The sequence below is a fragment of the Caretta caretta genome, chromosome 4 (genome assembly GCF_965140235.1).
Source record: "Caretta caretta isolate rCarCar2 chromosome 4, rCarCar1.hap1, whole genome shotgun sequence".
Classification (NCBI taxonomy): Eukaryota; Metazoa; Chordata; order Testudines; family Cheloniidae; genus Caretta; species Caretta caretta.
Window position 1 is genome coordinate 152828793 of NC_134209.1, and position 16066 is coordinate 152844858.

At 65.4% G+C, this 16066-nt stretch overlaps 1 protein-coding gene across 1 annotated transcript in view; it reads right to left on the reverse strand.

Annotated features, from left to right (window-relative positions):
• CPXM1 (carboxypeptidase X, M14 family member 1) overlaps positions 1-15516 on the reverse strand; it is a 48192-nt gene extending 32676 nt beyond the window's left edge. Inside the window, exons 1-9 of the mRNA XM_048846494.2 lie at positions 15229-15516; positions 11542-11649; positions 6720-6829; positions 5973-6112; positions 5682-5766; positions 3526-3676; positions 2209-2297; positions 1951-2074; positions 1044-1240 (exon numbers count right to left, since the gene is read on the reverse strand). Coding sequence (XP_048702451.1) covers positions 1044-1240; positions 1951-2074; positions 2209-2297; positions 3526-3676; positions 5682-5766; positions 5973-6112; positions 6720-6829; positions 11542-11649; positions 15229-15451 — 1227 coding nt within the window. The 5' untranslated portion in view covers positions 15452-15516. The remainder of the gene's footprint in view (positions 1-1043; positions 1241-1950; positions 2075-2208; positions 2298-3525; positions 3677-5681; positions 5767-5972; positions 6113-6719; positions 6830-11541; positions 11650-15228) is intronic.
• Positions 15517-16066: the final 550 nt, after the last annotated feature.

Genomic DNA, 16066 nt, shown 5'->3' on the forward strand with positions numbered 1-16066 from the left:
CGCGCTGAGAGCGCCTCCTGCTGGCTTTCAGCACCCTCCCGGCCCTGCATCAGCGGGGTGCAGAGAGGGACCCGCTGTGACGAAGTGGGACTGTTCTTAATGTTTCCTCTGAATAGTGTGGGGGTGCCTCAGTTTCCCCTAGGCAGTTCTTAAGTATCTAGGGGGTGGCATAAGGGTGTATGATCATTGCAGAGCCCTAGAGGGCAGGTGTGTGCAGGAGTCTGGACACAGAGAATGGCCGACACCCTGTTTCCTGGCAACTGATGGCCTGGGCCCTTCCCCCCTGCAAGGTGAGAGCTGAAGGGTTGGAGAACAAAGGAATCAGGTGACCACCTGGCCCGGGAAAGGAACAAAGCCCAGAGGAGGAGGGGCTGGAGGGAGTTTTCAGTTTGGGGCTGGCTGGGACATGGAGTGAAGTGCAGACGTGGTTGTCTGGCTCACTGCCCCCCAAAATGGACCCAGCTGAGGGGTCCCGTTCTCTGCACCTGCAAGCTCTGTTTTAGACCATGTTCCTGTCGTCTAATAAACCTTCTGTTTTACTGGCTGGCTGAGAGTCACGTCTGACTGCGAAGTTGGGGGGCAGGACCCTCTGGCTTCCCCAGGAGCCCCGCCTGAGCGGACTCGCTGTGGGAAGCGCACGGAGGGGCAGAGGATGCTGAATGCTCCGAGGTCAGACCCAGGAAGGTGGAAGCTGTGTGAGCTCTGTGTCCTGCAGACAGGCTGCTCACAGAAAGGCGACTGCCCCAGAGTCCTGACTGGCTTCATGGGGAGCAGTTCCAGAGCATCGCCCGGGGACTCCGTGACACCCGCCTCTCCGCCAGGCCGGGATTCCCAGGTCTCCCCTCTCGGAGCCAACCCGGCCGGTGCCCGGTGCGGCTGTCACGCCGTGCCGGTTCCCCTGAGCCTGTCAGTGGGGCCGCCCTGCGTCCGCAGAGGCCCCTGAGTGGCGGTGAGGCGATGCCCACGGGTCCCCCCGGGCCCAGCCGTGGCGACGCCCGGCCCGCAGCTACCCTCCCCTCGGCGCGGGCCCCCGCGGGCCCTACCAGCTTGTAGGCGGTCTCGTAGCCGTCGGGGTTCATGGAGGGCAGCAGGTGGATGCGGGTCTCGCTCACCAGCCGGACGACGCGGGGGTTGCCCCGGGTGAACTCTCCGCACAGGTACTGCATCAGGTTGAGCAGGAGCTCGCGGCCCAGCACCTCGTTCCCGTGCATCCCCGCCACGTAGCGGAACTCCGGCTCCCCTGCCGGCGACACGCAGCCAGCTGCCCACGGAGCCCGCTGCCCGCCCGCCCGCCCGCCGGGCAACAGGCTGAGAGCGCGGCCAACCCCCACCCACTCCCCGGGGAAATCCCCCCGCGTGCCAGGCTCCCGGGGGAAGCGAAGCAGAGATTGGCCCCAGGAACAGCCCCGTGCTGGGCCAGCTGGGGACCAGGGCCCCCCAGAGCCTCAGGTGCAGACAGCATCCGGGGGCAGACCCAGGGGGACGCCCTGGCTCTGGGGGGGGGGGTGTGGCGTCCGGGGGCAGACCCAGGGGGACGCCCTGGCTCTGGGGGGGGTGTGTGGCGTCCGGGGGCAGACCCAGGGGGACGCCCTGGCTCTGGGGGAGGGGGTGGCGTCCGGGGGCAGACCCAGGGGGACGCCCTGGCTCTGGGGGGGGTGGGGTGGCATCCAGGGGCAGACCCAGGGGGACGCCCTGGCTCTGGGGGGGGGGGGTGGCGCCTGGGGGCAGACCCGGGGGGGCGCCCCGGCTCGGGTTGGAGTTCAGCCAGGCAGCCTCGTGGGGGCAGCAGAACAGGAGTGCAGATGGACGTCCCCCCGACCAAAATGGGACTCTCTGTGCGTGGCACGAGGGGCAGCAAACCGAGCTCCCACTCTCCGTCCGCCAGCGCCAGGCGTGCATCCGGGAAGCCGGCGGCGTCTCCCCTCTCTGCCCCGTGCTGTGGGGACTCACCCAGCTCGTGCTGCCCGGGGTTGTCCGAGATCTCCATCACGTACATCTTCAGGCCCTGGTAGCTCTTGCCGATGCTGTAGACCCGGGTGATGTTGGGGCACTCCTCGTTCACCTTCTTCATCAGCTGCGAAGGGCAAGGGGCACGGCTAGCTTCTCCTGCCAGGGTCTGGCGGGAGGCAGCTGTCGGACGCGTGCCTGCCTTCCCTGCCGGCGGCGGGAACCGCGAGGGACGGGAGACCAGGAGCGAAGGGAACGTACCTTTCTCATCTCCTTGTAGTTGTGATGCCTGAAGTCCAGCTTGTCGGTCGGCACCGGGTCGTTCTCCCAGGAGTAGATGTTGTTGGGGTCTGCAGGGAGAGATGGGCGTGAAATTCGGGGCCAGCGCCAGGCCTTGGCACCGAGCGCTCCCGGGTTCGCTCGCAGGCCGCCGGCCCCCATTCTCCCCAGCTGGGGCCAGGCGAGGCTGCCCTCAGCAGCTGGATGAATGCAGCAGCCACCTTGGCCAAGGGCAGCCCACGGCCTCTTTCCGGCCTGAGAAGGCCCTTCGCTGAGGTCGGCTTGTGGCCCGTTTAGAACGAGGGGAGGCGGCCGCCGTTTGGGAAAGAGGGCAGTTCTCCCCGAGCGTCGCTAACGAAGATTCTGCAGCCACTGCTGACGGAGAAACTCCCCCTTACGGCGAATAACGGCAAAAAATGACCAGTCAGCCTAAGAAGTTGGGTACGAATCGATCTCTTGCTCCAGATCCACCTCTCAGCCACTCTGTGTGTAAACAGCCAATACCTGAGCTGATGTCAACAGGACAAAACTTGTCTGATGCCGCGGGCTGCGTTTCTTAAAGGGCCCATTTGCAGAATTAATTTTTGTTCATACCTGAATTCACGGATCCATGTGTAACACCTCAGGCCGTGCGTCCCAGGCTCAGGGTCTGGGCTGCCCGGCATGGGGGATACACAGTCCTTCCCCTACATAACAGAGAGGCTATATCCCTGCTTTGAGTGCAAAGCTCGCCCTGAACTACAGGGCATGGCCAGCACCTCCAGGAGAACAAGACGACCCAGAATTATACCAGTGAATACTTAAAAATACCCGAGCACGCTGGCAGGGACAGAAACGTTCATGCTTCAGGGCTTGGCCTGGCCGAGGTGGTCAGGTGGTGGGTGGGTGGTCAGGAGGGAACGTTGCCATCGGCAGGTTATCCCATCACTCAGGGACTCTCTCAAGCAGCTGGTACAGGCCACTACCAGAGCCTGGGTTAAAAGGACGGCGGGTCTCATCTGGCCCAGCAGTTCCTGTGTTGCTGTGCACGACCAGGCAGGGCTATTGCGTGAGGGGCATTTCTCGGACAGCCACGTCCCAGACCATTCGGGGCTTGTGCTCGCTGTCCCAGCCCCGCCCGGGGACCTGGGGCTGCTAGCACGACAGAGGGTTGCGGAGGAGACAGGCAGGAGGGACTGAGAGCGAAGGGCCCTGGCTCGATGCCACACAAGAGAACGAAGGGGAAGACGGCCAGGCCTGGCCAGACGGCCCCTCGGAGGGAGAGCGCAGGGACAAGCCCATGCCAGCAGCGCGTCCTACCTGGCAAGGGGCAGCCCAGGATCTCCGCCCTCAGGCAGATGGTGCCGTTCTCAAACCAGGTCTGGGGGTTGATGCGGATGTAGCGTGCCACCACCGGGGTGGGGAGTGCATTGAGCACGGGCGTCTCGGGGTCCTTGTTCCCCAGGAACACCTAGAGACAGACAGACGGACACGGCACCGGCCTTCAGCTGCTTGCGAGGCTCATTCTTATCCCTGCTATAAATACTCGTCCTTCTGGGGGAGGTGACAGGGGCTGGCGTGCCAGGCCCGGGGCCTGCAGCCCTGCACGCCCCCAGCAGCAGGAGCAGGGCTCCCCCATGCTGCCCCCTGCCCTTGGAGACACTGACCTCCCACCCGCGTCCCACCGCTGAGCAGGGCAGCCTTGCGGCCTACTGCCACCATTGCCCAGGGCGCTTTTCAGGCCACACGCCCAGCCCTCCTCCCGGGGCGGGGGCTGGGATGGTGAGTCCTCCTTCAAACACAAGCCGAGATTCTCCCAGGCTCCCGGGACTCTGGGGCTTTTGGATTGCCAGGCAGCGAGAGCCGCCCCGTGTCTCCTGGCACTGGAGAAGCAGTGGCTGGGTCCAGTGTCCGCATTGCCCAGTTGGCAGCTCAGTGGGCCCGGGATCAGAACCCAAAGGGTTACGTCCGACCCAGCCCCCGCCTGCTCCCCCTGGCTCCCATTCAACCCTTGATGAGAAACAGACCTGAGCTGCCTGCGTGAGGCTGGAACCTGGCACCAGGGAGGAAGGCTCCCAGACCCAGGCTTGTGCCACAGGGACGTGCCAAACCCCAGGGAAACCAACAGCTGCTCTGCCCCGTGACAACGGGACTCTAGGCGCCCGCTGGGGCCCGTGCCATCTCAGAGCTCCCCAGGGAGAGAGACGCAGAGTGCCGTGTGGGACTCCCTCCACAGAGACCCACTCACCGCCCGGCCACTAGCCCACCCCCACTGCCCTCCCCAGCGGGCCCAGGCTCCCTGTCGGGACGAGCCAGGCTGGACCCGCCTCTCCCCCAGTGCCGAGGGGGCTGGGAGCTGCCGGTTCCTCCCCTCCCCCCTCAGGCTGATCGCTTTCTGCCTGCTTATGAACTCATTTCTTTCCCAAAAGAGTAGGCAGGAGGGGCAGGGAGAGGTCAGAGCAGAGCTAATTCTATAGCGCGGACACACACATTCACTGCACTGATTTATCTACACACACACAGAGCACACATTTATACACGCCGCACTGATTTACACATGCACACAGCATGTATTCACCCACACTCTGCACGAATTTATTTACACACACACTGCACTTATTCACATGCACACACAGCATGTATTCACACACACACACACAGCATGTATTCACCCACACACTCTGCACGAATTTATTTACACACACACTGCACTTATTCACATGCACACACCGCATGTTTTCACACACACACACACACATAGAGCATGTATTCACACACGCACTGCACTGATTTATTTACACATGTGGACACACACACTCCCCCTCCAGCCCGGGAGGGGTGGGATTTTGCCCGTTGGCTGGGGGCTGCCAGGGGAAGCTGAGCTGCCTGGGGCTCTGGCCATTCCCCCACGCATACAGAAGCTCTTTGGGCGGAGGATGGAGCCCAGCTGATGCTGGGGTGCGGGGGGGGGGGAGCCCCCCCGCACAGGATGCGCTACAAAGCCAGTCCGGCCCACACAGCTCTATTAACCCTCCGCGGACTGGCTGGCACCGGGAAAGGGCTGCGGGGAGCAGGGAGGGGTCTGGTCCCACTGGGGGGCTGTCATGGCTCCTGCTGCTGGGGGAAAGGCCCCTGACGTGAGCGAGAGCCGCCCTCAGGCTGGGGGTCTGGGCTGGCACAGGCTGACCCCAGGCTCCAGGGCAGCAAAGGTGCCTTAAAGTGCCCAGTGCCCAGCCCCTGCCGTGGGGGGCTGCGCATCACTCAGCAAAATCCAGAGGATCTGACCCCGCACCTCTGTCCCTAAGTCCTCGAGGCCCAGGCAGGCCCTGCCACCCACAACCACCGGCTGTAAAAGAGCCCATCCGCCTCGGTGCTGGCCTGTCGCCCTGGCCGCCTGACCCACCAGCCTCCCGTCCCCGCGATGCCCCAGGGCTGGGCCGCCCCATGCAGGGCTCGGCACCAGCGCTCCCACTCACCGCCTCCTCCGTCCCGTTCCGGCTTGGCTGCCAGGCGTGCGTGTCGTTACTGAACTGGACTTTGTAGGAGGTCACCCAGTCGTACCTACGTGGGGAGAGAGAAAATGAGCAGTAGGATCAGAGTCACCAGCACTGAGGGGTTTAGAGGGACCCTGGCCCCCTTCCCCGATAGCCCCACAAGAGCCGTCCCAGAGCCTAGATACCACAATAACGGGCTCGCTGACCCAGCCAGCGGCTGGGGCCACAGATCCATCACCCTGCGCTCTCTCCGCCCCTGCACTCGCTGCTTACGTCCAGATGGAGTTCAGCCCCTGCGTGATGACGCCGGTGAAGCGGGTCGGCCGCCGGGCATCGATCTCCAGCCACTGGTCCCGGTCCTCGTGGCCAGCACACCAGCCTCCGTCGTAGAAGTCACCGTCGTGAATCCCGGACTGTGGCAGGGAGGGGAGGGACAGAGAGAGTGGCTGGAGTACCCGAAGGTGTGTGCTGGGAGTACCCATGCCAGCACCCCAGGGAGCTGGACGCCTTGCGGCAGGGACTGTCCCTCCCAAGTGTTTGGAGGGCGCCCGACAGATAGCGAGTGCTGCTGCGAACAGATAACCCTATCCCTCTCCTGCAAAAACGGGCCCCATTCGCTGGTTCTGAACAAAATGGAAAGGCGCCGTGGGCTGCCATGTCGTTATGTACATTTCGGGTACCTTATGGCAGCGCCCCCTACTGGGGGGGGCAATGCTCAGTAGGACCCTCTTTAACCAGCTGCTGCAGGAGGTGTCTCGCCCTCCAATGGAAGACGGCGTAGTGAAGAGGTTAGTGCAGGGGACGGATGGGGTGACCCTGCTGTGGGGGAGTTAGGTGAGGGGGCTGGGGCTGCAGCCTGTCAGCCAGGAGCCGTCCCCTTTGGAGGTGTCATGATGGCACCCCAGAGCCCCTGGAGGGAGACGAAGCCCAGCTGGTGGCCAGGTAACTGCCATGTGGGCTGGGAGAGGCCTCGCTCTGAATGAAAGGTCCCGCCCCCCCCCAGCGCACGGCACAGCACACCTGTATATTGAGGCGTCCCCGGTGGGCACCCAGTCCATAGCGCTTGATGCTGGAGGCTCGTAGCTGGAAGTCCGACACCCTCAGAGACTCTAGCCCCAGCGGGGGACATTCTGGTGGGAAGCCGAAGGGGTAAAGGAAAGACAAAGTCAGGCTAAAGAAAAGCCAGAGGGGCCAAAGGCATCCTTGGTGCAACTCCAAGGAGGAGAGGGAGTCCGGGCCAGGAGCTGCTCCCCACTGGAATCCCATCCCCTGAACAATGGGGAGATCCCACCTGGGGGCAGACCAGCAAGCTGGGCACCCTGGGGTGTCGGGGACAATCTCTCTCCTTCTCTCATTGGCTGGTGCTGAGTGGGATGTGATGTCCAGGGTGCCATGGTCTGGGTGACAGCCAGTACCAAATCTGGCTGGACCCTGCCGCCTCTGCGCTTCGCAGCACCTGGGCCCCAGTGAACGCTGCTCAGAGCCTTTAATCTCCAGAGCCCACACCCGGCACTGACTGAAAACTCCCCCAGACGTGGCTGCGGGGCAGAGCTCCGGACTCCTAGCTCCCTGTCCTTGTGCTGGCCCCTAGACCCGGGTGGTAAGGGTATCCCCTGCGGCCTATTCTCCAGTGCCGTCCTGGGTCTCGGGGTAAGTGCTAAGTGAGGGGGGTTACCCCGCAGCCTGAGAGAGGGAAGTATTTCCTCCTGTTTCCCTTTACTCGGTTTCCGCGTGTTTGATGAGCTCTTCCTCTGGGCCGATACAGAGCCCAGGGCCCAGCTTGTTGCTACGGGGCGCTGGACTGCTCGCTTGGAGACCTCACGTCTTGGCTGTCCCAGAGGCTGCAGGCCACCATCAGCAGCAGCCTAGGGGCTCACGCATCTACCCCCAGAGCCAGAGAAGAGCGGGTTCAGTACCGGAGCCGGCCGCGCAGGGACACACTGAAACGCCCGGATCACGGGCTGTTGCCAACGATTCAGGGCTAACACCAGCGTTCCAGCCAATTCCAGCCTGGCCGGTTACGTTCGGCTCTCCTGAGATTCCCCCAGCAGTTTAAACCGCATCCGGCATTCCTCCTTGCAGCCTGGCCTGCATTACTGCAGGGTTACTCTGCCTATTAAACAGCGGCTGTGCTCCCCCGCCCCAGAGGTGGCTGCAGCACTTCACGGCTGGGTGGAGTGCGGGCACCGCTGTGGGCAGCGCCCAGAACAGCGTGTTAGGCTAGGAACGGGGATTGTTCATCGTTACACCGTGCACAAAGTCCGAGGGGATCCCCTGCATACGGGGGGCTGCACACAGCCGCCAGGCCAGCCTGTTTCAGTTCTCCCCCGGCGAGGGCCCAGAGCCAGCTCCGGTGGTGTCTAGCTTTGCACACATCCCCGCTCCCTCCCCCAGGCAGAGCGCAGCGCACTCAGCCCCAGCCTGGAGCCCGAACACGCGGCTGGAGGCACAAGGGCTGCCGGAGATCAGGCCAGCGGATACCAGAGAACGCCAGGGGCTGCTGAAAACACAACCACAGCCTGTGAGCATGAGTCAAAGACGCATCATATCCCGCCTCAGCTGGCGCGGTCCCAGGGGGTCTGTGTGGGGGATGGGGCCAGGCCGGTCGCAGCTGTTCCCCTGTGGAACCTCACGCTGCAGGCTGGGCTTGGCCCTGCGGGGAAGGCAGGTAACTGCTCTGCTCTGCGGCGCCCCCTCTGGTCAGGGGGCAGGGGGGCAAAAGGGGAAGTCCTGGGAACTCCCCTGGCACCCAGACTCACTGAGGGTGCTTGGAGATGCTGGGAAGAGAGGGGATTCCGCAGGGTGACTTGGACACAAACCCCTCCGCCTCCCCACTAGTGCTGCAGCCCAAGCAGGGGAGCCAGCGGGCCCCGTGAGGGGAGAGCCGCGCCGGGCCAGCCACAGGCTGCGAGTGGCTCTCACAAGGTCTTTGCCCAGCGGGGTCATACACCCTCCCTCCCCCGCAGCTGTGCAGGGCCAATGCCCCCCTGGGGCTGCCCTGCCTGGGCCCAGCACCCTGCCGCCCTGGGCACGTGTGGAGATGCAGGGGTGAGCCCAGGGAACTGAGCTTCTCCGACCCGCTGCGGGGCGGGCAGCCTCCCTCCAGCCTCTGCAGCCCGCCCCAGCCCCCGAGCCCTGCTTCTCCCGGGAATGCCCGAGCTGGAGTCCCAGCAGCCTGTGGCCAAGCCTTCGGCTTCCTCTTCCTCCCAGCCACGGCCCCCTCTCTGCAGGGGCCGCGATCTCATCTTCTCTGCTCCCCGGCCACGCTCGCACACCTACAGAGCGAGCCCGCCCTGCGGTTCAGCTCCCCTGCCAGGGACGCAGGCTGGTTCCCCGCCTCATGCCCATGGACCCTCCCTTAGCTTCGAGAGCAGCAGGGCCCAGGGACGTGGCTCGGCTCTGCCTGGCCCCCGAGTGCTTTCGTGGAGCTGAAACCCCCCTGGGGACCAGTCACACCGCTCCCAGTGCAACTCCTGCTGCTTGGAAGCCGTCCTCCGGACCAGGGCTTTGGAGCCGCCAAGGCAGGGACAGCATCTGGCTGAGTCCATCGTTTTGGATACGAGCGAGGTCAGTAACGGCCACTAGGCCACATGGACGCCAGGAGCTCCTGCCCTCAGCACCCAGCCCGGGGCACCCACCAGCGCCCTGACGTCTCTGGGCAGCGCCTCTCCGTGGCTCTGCCCCCACTCACTCCATCCCCCCTCCCTCTGTCGCTCGCTCTCCCCCACCCTCACTCACTCGCTCATTTTCACTGGGCTGGGGCAGGGGTGCGGGAGGGGGTGAGAGCATCGGCTGGGGGTGTGGGCTCTGGGGTGGGGCCGGGGATGAGGGGTTTAGGGTGCAGGAGCGGGCTCTGGGCTGGGACCGAGCGGTACAGAGGCGGGAGGGGGATCAGGGCTGGGGCAGAGGGTTGGGGTTTAGGAGAGGGTTTGGGGTGCAGGCTCTGGGTGGTGCTTACCTCAAGCAGCTCCCCGAAGCAGCAGCATGTCCTCCGTCTGGCTCCTACGCAGAGACATGGCCAGGAGGCTCTGCATGCTGTCCCGTTCGCAGGTGCCACCCCCACAGCTCTCATTGGCTGCGTTTCCTGGCCAATGGGAGCTGCAGAGCTAGCACTTGGGGTGGGAGCAGTGTGCGGAGCCCCCTGGCTGCCCCTACATCTAGGAGCCAGAGAGGGGCCATGCCGCTGCTTCCGGGAGCCACATGGAGCCAGGGCAGTCAGGGAACCTGCCTTAGCCCCGCTGTGCCACCTACTGGACTTTTAATGGTCTGGTCAGCGGTGCTGATCGGAGCTGCCAGCATCTCTTTTCGACCGCGCATTCAAGTCGAAAACCTGGCAACCCCCAGTACCCCCTTCCTGCCAGGCAGAACAGCCCAGAGACCCCTTGTCTCCTCCAGTGTCCCACTCTCCTCCCAAACCTGCCCATCTCTCTGGCTGGTTCCCAGGGAAGCACAATCCCCACAGCCCAGGGACACTGGTTCCCCACCGCACCCTGCGGAGGAATGTCCTCCAGCCCCATGCTAGCGATCAGCTCCCGCGGTGATGCAGGAAACCACGCAGTTCTTGCTCTGTGCCACTCGCAGACGTGCCTGGCCCCAGACTAGCGCCCCAGACTCGGCGTCTCCTGCTGGGATGCTGCCAAAGGCTCCTGGCCAGGCTTTGCTCCCTACACTAGACGTTCCCTGGAAATCTTCCCAGGCTAGCCCCTCAGGGGCTGTAGAGAGCGGGCGCCCTGCCTCACGAGGCCGTCCCAGTGAGCAGCGGGCTCCTGCCAACGCTCCACCCAGCTGCACTGCAGCTGGGCAGGAAACGCTCCTCGGTGCTGCCTGAAACCTCAAAAGCCTGAGGAAAAACAACAAAGCGCCAGCTTTCCAAGAATAACCCGCGGGAGCCCGGGCTGGCCCTGGGAAGGCTGGCTCCTTCTGTGGAAAGGTTCCGAGGCTCTGCCTCGGGGGCACCCAGGGGGTAGCTGTATGTGCATGAGGGAGCTTGTGGGGGAGTGGACACGTGGGGGTGTGAGCACATGCCAGTGTGTGAGTGGGGGATACGGGGGGGGGGGGACGTGCATGAGGATGTTTGTCAGTGCACGGGGCAGGGGGGTGGGTACGTTTCCATGTGTATGTGAGCCCGTGGCAGTCCCCGTGGGGATGCCCAGGGCTGCTGACAAGGTTTGCTGGGGTGTGGGGGGGATTAAGAATCCAGCCCCACTCCCCCACAATGGAAAGTCACCTCGCCCCACAGGGAGAAGGAAGGAGCTGACACCAATCACAGTGTCATCTGCCTCCCAAGCTGGACGTTAGGGTTAGGGTACAAAACCACTAGGCCATCCGGGCAGCTCCCGAGACAGCCGGCCGTGTGTATGCAGCCTCCCGACAGACTTCCCAGGACAAGGGACACTCCCGGGAAAACCTGAGCAGGGGACAACGCCACTTCCAAGCCCCCGCTGGCCCTGCCCATCTCTGCAAGGCAGGTAAGCGTCGGGCTCCGGGGCAGGGCGCTGGCAATGTACCGGGGGTCAGGGGGCAGCATATAGTCAATGGAATTTGGTATCAGCCCCAACCCCACCAGGGTTCCCTTGGACAGGCCGGCTATGGTGGGGCGGGGGCAGGCGGAGCCGCAGGACTCCGGGGTCTCTGCTGCGTAGAACTGACGTGCCGCATAAGACGCAGGCCCTCGACTGTGTGTGCGTGTGGCCACGCGGGAGCCGGAGAAGAGACCGGTGCTGGCCAAGTGGAACCGTGTGGAGTGGCCGGAATTGCTTTCTGCAGCCTGGGAGCGCGGCATGGGGCTCAGAGGGGGTACCCGGGCTGCGGGTCAGTGACCAGAGACGGGGGAAGTACGTACGTGGCTGCTGCTCGGTGGCTGCTCCCTGGGCCGAAGCCTTGGGTTTCTTCTTCAAGACTTTTTTCTTTACTACTTTAACCCGCACAGATTTTTCCGCGGTGCCCCTGGCTGGAGAAAGACAAACCAGACACACGGTCACCCCGCTCCTCCTCGGGGAGGGGGCGCCCGGAACGGGCAGCGCAGCAGCGAGCTCCAGACCGAGCAGCCGGGCCAGGGGACACGGGGGCTGCGATTCAGGGCACTGCCGGCCGCCAGGCCTGCCGTGGAGGAGGGTGGCCGTGAGGATTGTGCTGCTCCCTCTAACCCGAGAGATCTAGGCTCCGCCGTGAACAACTGAGGACCAGTGTTTCCTGCTGCCCCAGAGCTCAGCCCCAGCACCACCCCAGAGAGCAAGGGGCCCAGGCGTGCGGGAGCGGCCCCGAGGTCGCTCCCTGCGGGTCCCGTCCACTGGGACTCCGACAGTGCCCCAAGCAGTTCCTCTGCCGTCTCCGTGCTGCACGTCCTGGCTGCTGGGAGCCCACAGCCGCAGCCGGGCCAGAACACAGTTCCTCCGGCTCCAGCAGCTGCAGCCAGAGGAGCCCACGAGGGGCCACCCGTGCCGGGCCTGGGACACTGACTGGAGCCGCTCGGCCCCGTCTCATGAAGGCGGCTGGTGCCCGGGCGCCCTAGTGAGTTTGTCAGTCAGTCTGTGGCAGAGCAGGGAGGCAGCCAGGGCTGTTGGATCATTGGGGTTCCCCTGGTCCCAGACTTCAAAGCCAGCTTGCTAGTTCCCCCCGCCTGGCACGGAGGAGCCTGGCAGTGGAGGGGAGGGCTGGGGCGAGCGTGTGTGGATGGGTTCTAGACTGCTCCATTCCCCGACTCCTCTCCCTGGGCCCCCGGCTCAGAGAGCCCATGGTCGCTCCTCCACCCCCTGAGCCAAACCCAGCTCCCGCTGGAGTCGAGGGGCCTGGCTTTGCTGCGGGTGGTGGGATCTGGGAGCAACCAGGCTCGGGGGCGTCCTGTCCATCACCCAGGGCCAAGATCTGCCGGTCACGGCCTCCCGCTTCGACTGCTCAGCAGAAAGCTGCTGGCGAAGCGTGGAACAGGCCAGCTGGCACCCAGCGAGCAGTTTGGGGGAGAGCCAAGGGGAGAGCAGCCCGGCGCACCAGTCCCCTCGGCAGGCAAAGCGAAGGGAAGAAATACCGTGAGGGGATCTGGGAGACGCAGGGGAACGATCCCCCCCCGCAGCTCCCAGCAGCGGAGCGAGCCCCCAGCCCCAAGGCAGCTCGGAGCAGCCTGTTTGCAACTCAGCAACTTCGCACAGCTTGTGTGTTACGGCAAAGATGTGCGAGGGAAGCATCCGGTGCCAAGCTGGCCACCCCGGGGGGACGCTGTGCAGTGAGAGATCTCCCGCCCTCAGTGCCACACAACCAGCACACAACACACCGGCCCCGACAGAGCGCACACAACACACGCACACAACACACCGGCCCGCACCACCCACCGCCCCCGACAGAGCGCACACAACACACCCGACAGAGCGCACACAACACACCGGCCGGCACCACCCAACACCCCCGACAGAGCGCACACAACACACGCACACAACACACCCGACAGAGCGCACACAACACACCCGACAGAGCGCACCCAACACACCGGCCCGCACCACCCACCGCCCCCGACAGAGCGCACACAACACACCCGACAGAGCGCACACAACACACCGGCCCGCACCACCCACCACCCCCGACAGAGCGCACCCAACACACCGGCCCGCACCACCCACCGCCCCCGACAGAGCGCACACAACACACCCGACAGAGCGCACACAACACACCCGACAGAGCGCACCCACCACACCCGACAGAGCGCACCCAACACACCGGCCCGCACCACCCACCGCCCCCGACAGAGCGCACACAACACACCCGACAGAGCGCACACAACACACCCGACAGAGCGCACCCACCACACCGGCCCGCACCACCCACCACACCCGACAGAGCGCACCCACCACACCCGACAGAGCGCACCCACCACACCCGACAGAGCGCACACAACACCCCCGACAGAGCGCACACAACACACGCACACAACACACCGGCCCGCACCACCCACCACCCCCGACAGAGCGCACCCAACACACCCGACAGAGCGCACCCAACACACCGGCCCGCACCACCCACCACACCCGACAGAGCGCACCCAACACACCCGACAGAGCGCACCCAACACACCCGACAGAGCGCACACAACACCCCCGACAGAGCGCACACAACACACGCACACAACACACCGGCCCGCACCACCCACCACCCCCGACAGAGCGCACCCAACACACCCGACAGAGCGCACCCAACACACCCGACAGAGCGCACCCAACACACCACCCCCGACAGAGCGCACACAACACACCCGACAGAGCGCACCCAACACCCCCGACAGAGCGCACACAACACCCCCGACAGAGCGCACACAACACACCGGCCCGCACCACCCACCACCCCCGACAGAGCACACACAACACCCCCGACAGAGCACACACAACACACCGGCCCGCACCACCCACCACCCCCGACAGAGCACACACAACACACCACCCCCGACAGAGCGCACACAACACACCGGCCGGCACCACCCAACACCCCCGACAGAGCACACACAACACCCCCGACAGAGCGCACACAACACACCACCCCCGACAGAGCGCACACAACACACCGGCCCGCACCACCCACCACCCCTGACAGAGCACACACAACACACCGGCCCGCACCACCCACCACCCCCGACAGAGCACACACAACACCCCCGACAGAGCGCACACAACACACCACCCCCGACAGAGCACACACAACACACCGGCCCGCACCACCCACCACCCCCGACAGAGCACACACAACACACCCGACAGAGCGCACACAACACACCCGACAGAGCGCACACAACACACCGGCCCGCACCACCCACCACCCCCGACAGAGCACACACAACACACCGGCCCGCACCACCCACCACCCCCGACAGAGCACACACAACACACCGGCCCGCACCACCCACCACCCCCGACAGAGCACACACAACACACCGGCCCGCACCACCCACCACACCCGACAGAGCGCACACAACACACGCACACAACACACCGGCCGGCACCACCCACCACCCCCAACAGAGCGCACCCAACACCCCCGACAGAGCGCACACAACACACCCGACAGAGCGCACCCAACACACCGGCCCGCACCACCCACCACCCCCGACAGAGCGCACACAACACACCCGACAGAGCGCACAGGAAAGCACAGAGCGCACAGGAAAGCAAGCGGCAAGCCGAAGCTCTGCAATCAGGAATGCCTCGCCCCCCCAGGACAGGACGCCCCCCGCCCGCCCGGGAAAAGAAAACACGCTGCCAGCCAGGCCCGAGCAGAGCCCCCAGGACGCCCCATGCCCCAACACGGCCACCGAGAGCCCCACGGGGAAGCCACGCCAAGCGGAGCGCACCTCTGCCAAGGACCCCCAAAGCACCCCCGAGCAGAGAAGGGGCGCCGCACAGCGCACGGACCCCACACGGCCACGGGAGACCCAACCACGCACAGCGGAAGGCTGGAGCGCAGAAGAGGAAACACCAGAAAGGACCCGACCCACCCCTGATCCCCCTCCCCCAGGCGCCCAGCCCCCGCCGCCAGGGGCTGCAGCCCCTACCTTCACCACCCGCTGCCTTCTCCTCTGCCAGCCCCAGCCTCTTGCCCTCGCCCTTGGAGACGGGCTCCTCCAGCTGCGCCGGGGTGCTCGGCGCTGCGGGGGCCGCCGTCACCTCCCGCTCGCCGCCCGGGCGGAGGGTGGCGCGGCCAGGGGCCCCGAGCGCGCCGGGCAGGCGGGCTGCGGGGGCGAGGGCCAGGAGGAGCAGCAGGGGCAGCGCCAACATGGCGAGGGGCGCAGGGGGCAGGCGGGGCGCAGCGGACGGGGGCGCGGGGCGCGCTGCTCCGGCTCCGCGCGCTCTGCCCGCCCCGCGGCTGGTCCCTCCCCCGGCCCCCCCGGCGGGCGCCACACAGCTACCGCATTGCGCGGAGTAGCGGGGCCTGCCAAAAGCGCCTGGCTCCCGGCTGGAGAGGGGCAGGGGCGGGGGCGGGGGCGGGGGCGGCGGCTGACCCCCTGGATGGCACAGGCCAGAGACCGGCCCCACAGTCATTCCTAGGCCACTGGCATCGGGCGCCGGCTCTGGCCAGGAGTCTACGGTCCTTTGCTGCCCCCCCAGAAAAGGTGCCAGGGGACCTGCCTTCTAGTCCTGCCACCTGGCCCTGCCAGCCCCCGCCCCCCGCCATGGCTTTGGGCCAGTCATTTCACAGCTCTGAGCCTCAGTTTCCTCGTCTGTAAAATGGGGCTTCCCCCTCCGCGAAGATCCCCCTTGCCACAGCGACTCATTAACGCGTTTCTCCTCCTCAGAGCCTGGCAGCAGGGCAGGGCTGTTATCCGCACTGGACAGACAGGAACAGAGGCCAGACAGACTTTGGATCAATGGGCTTTACGCCCCTCAATACTC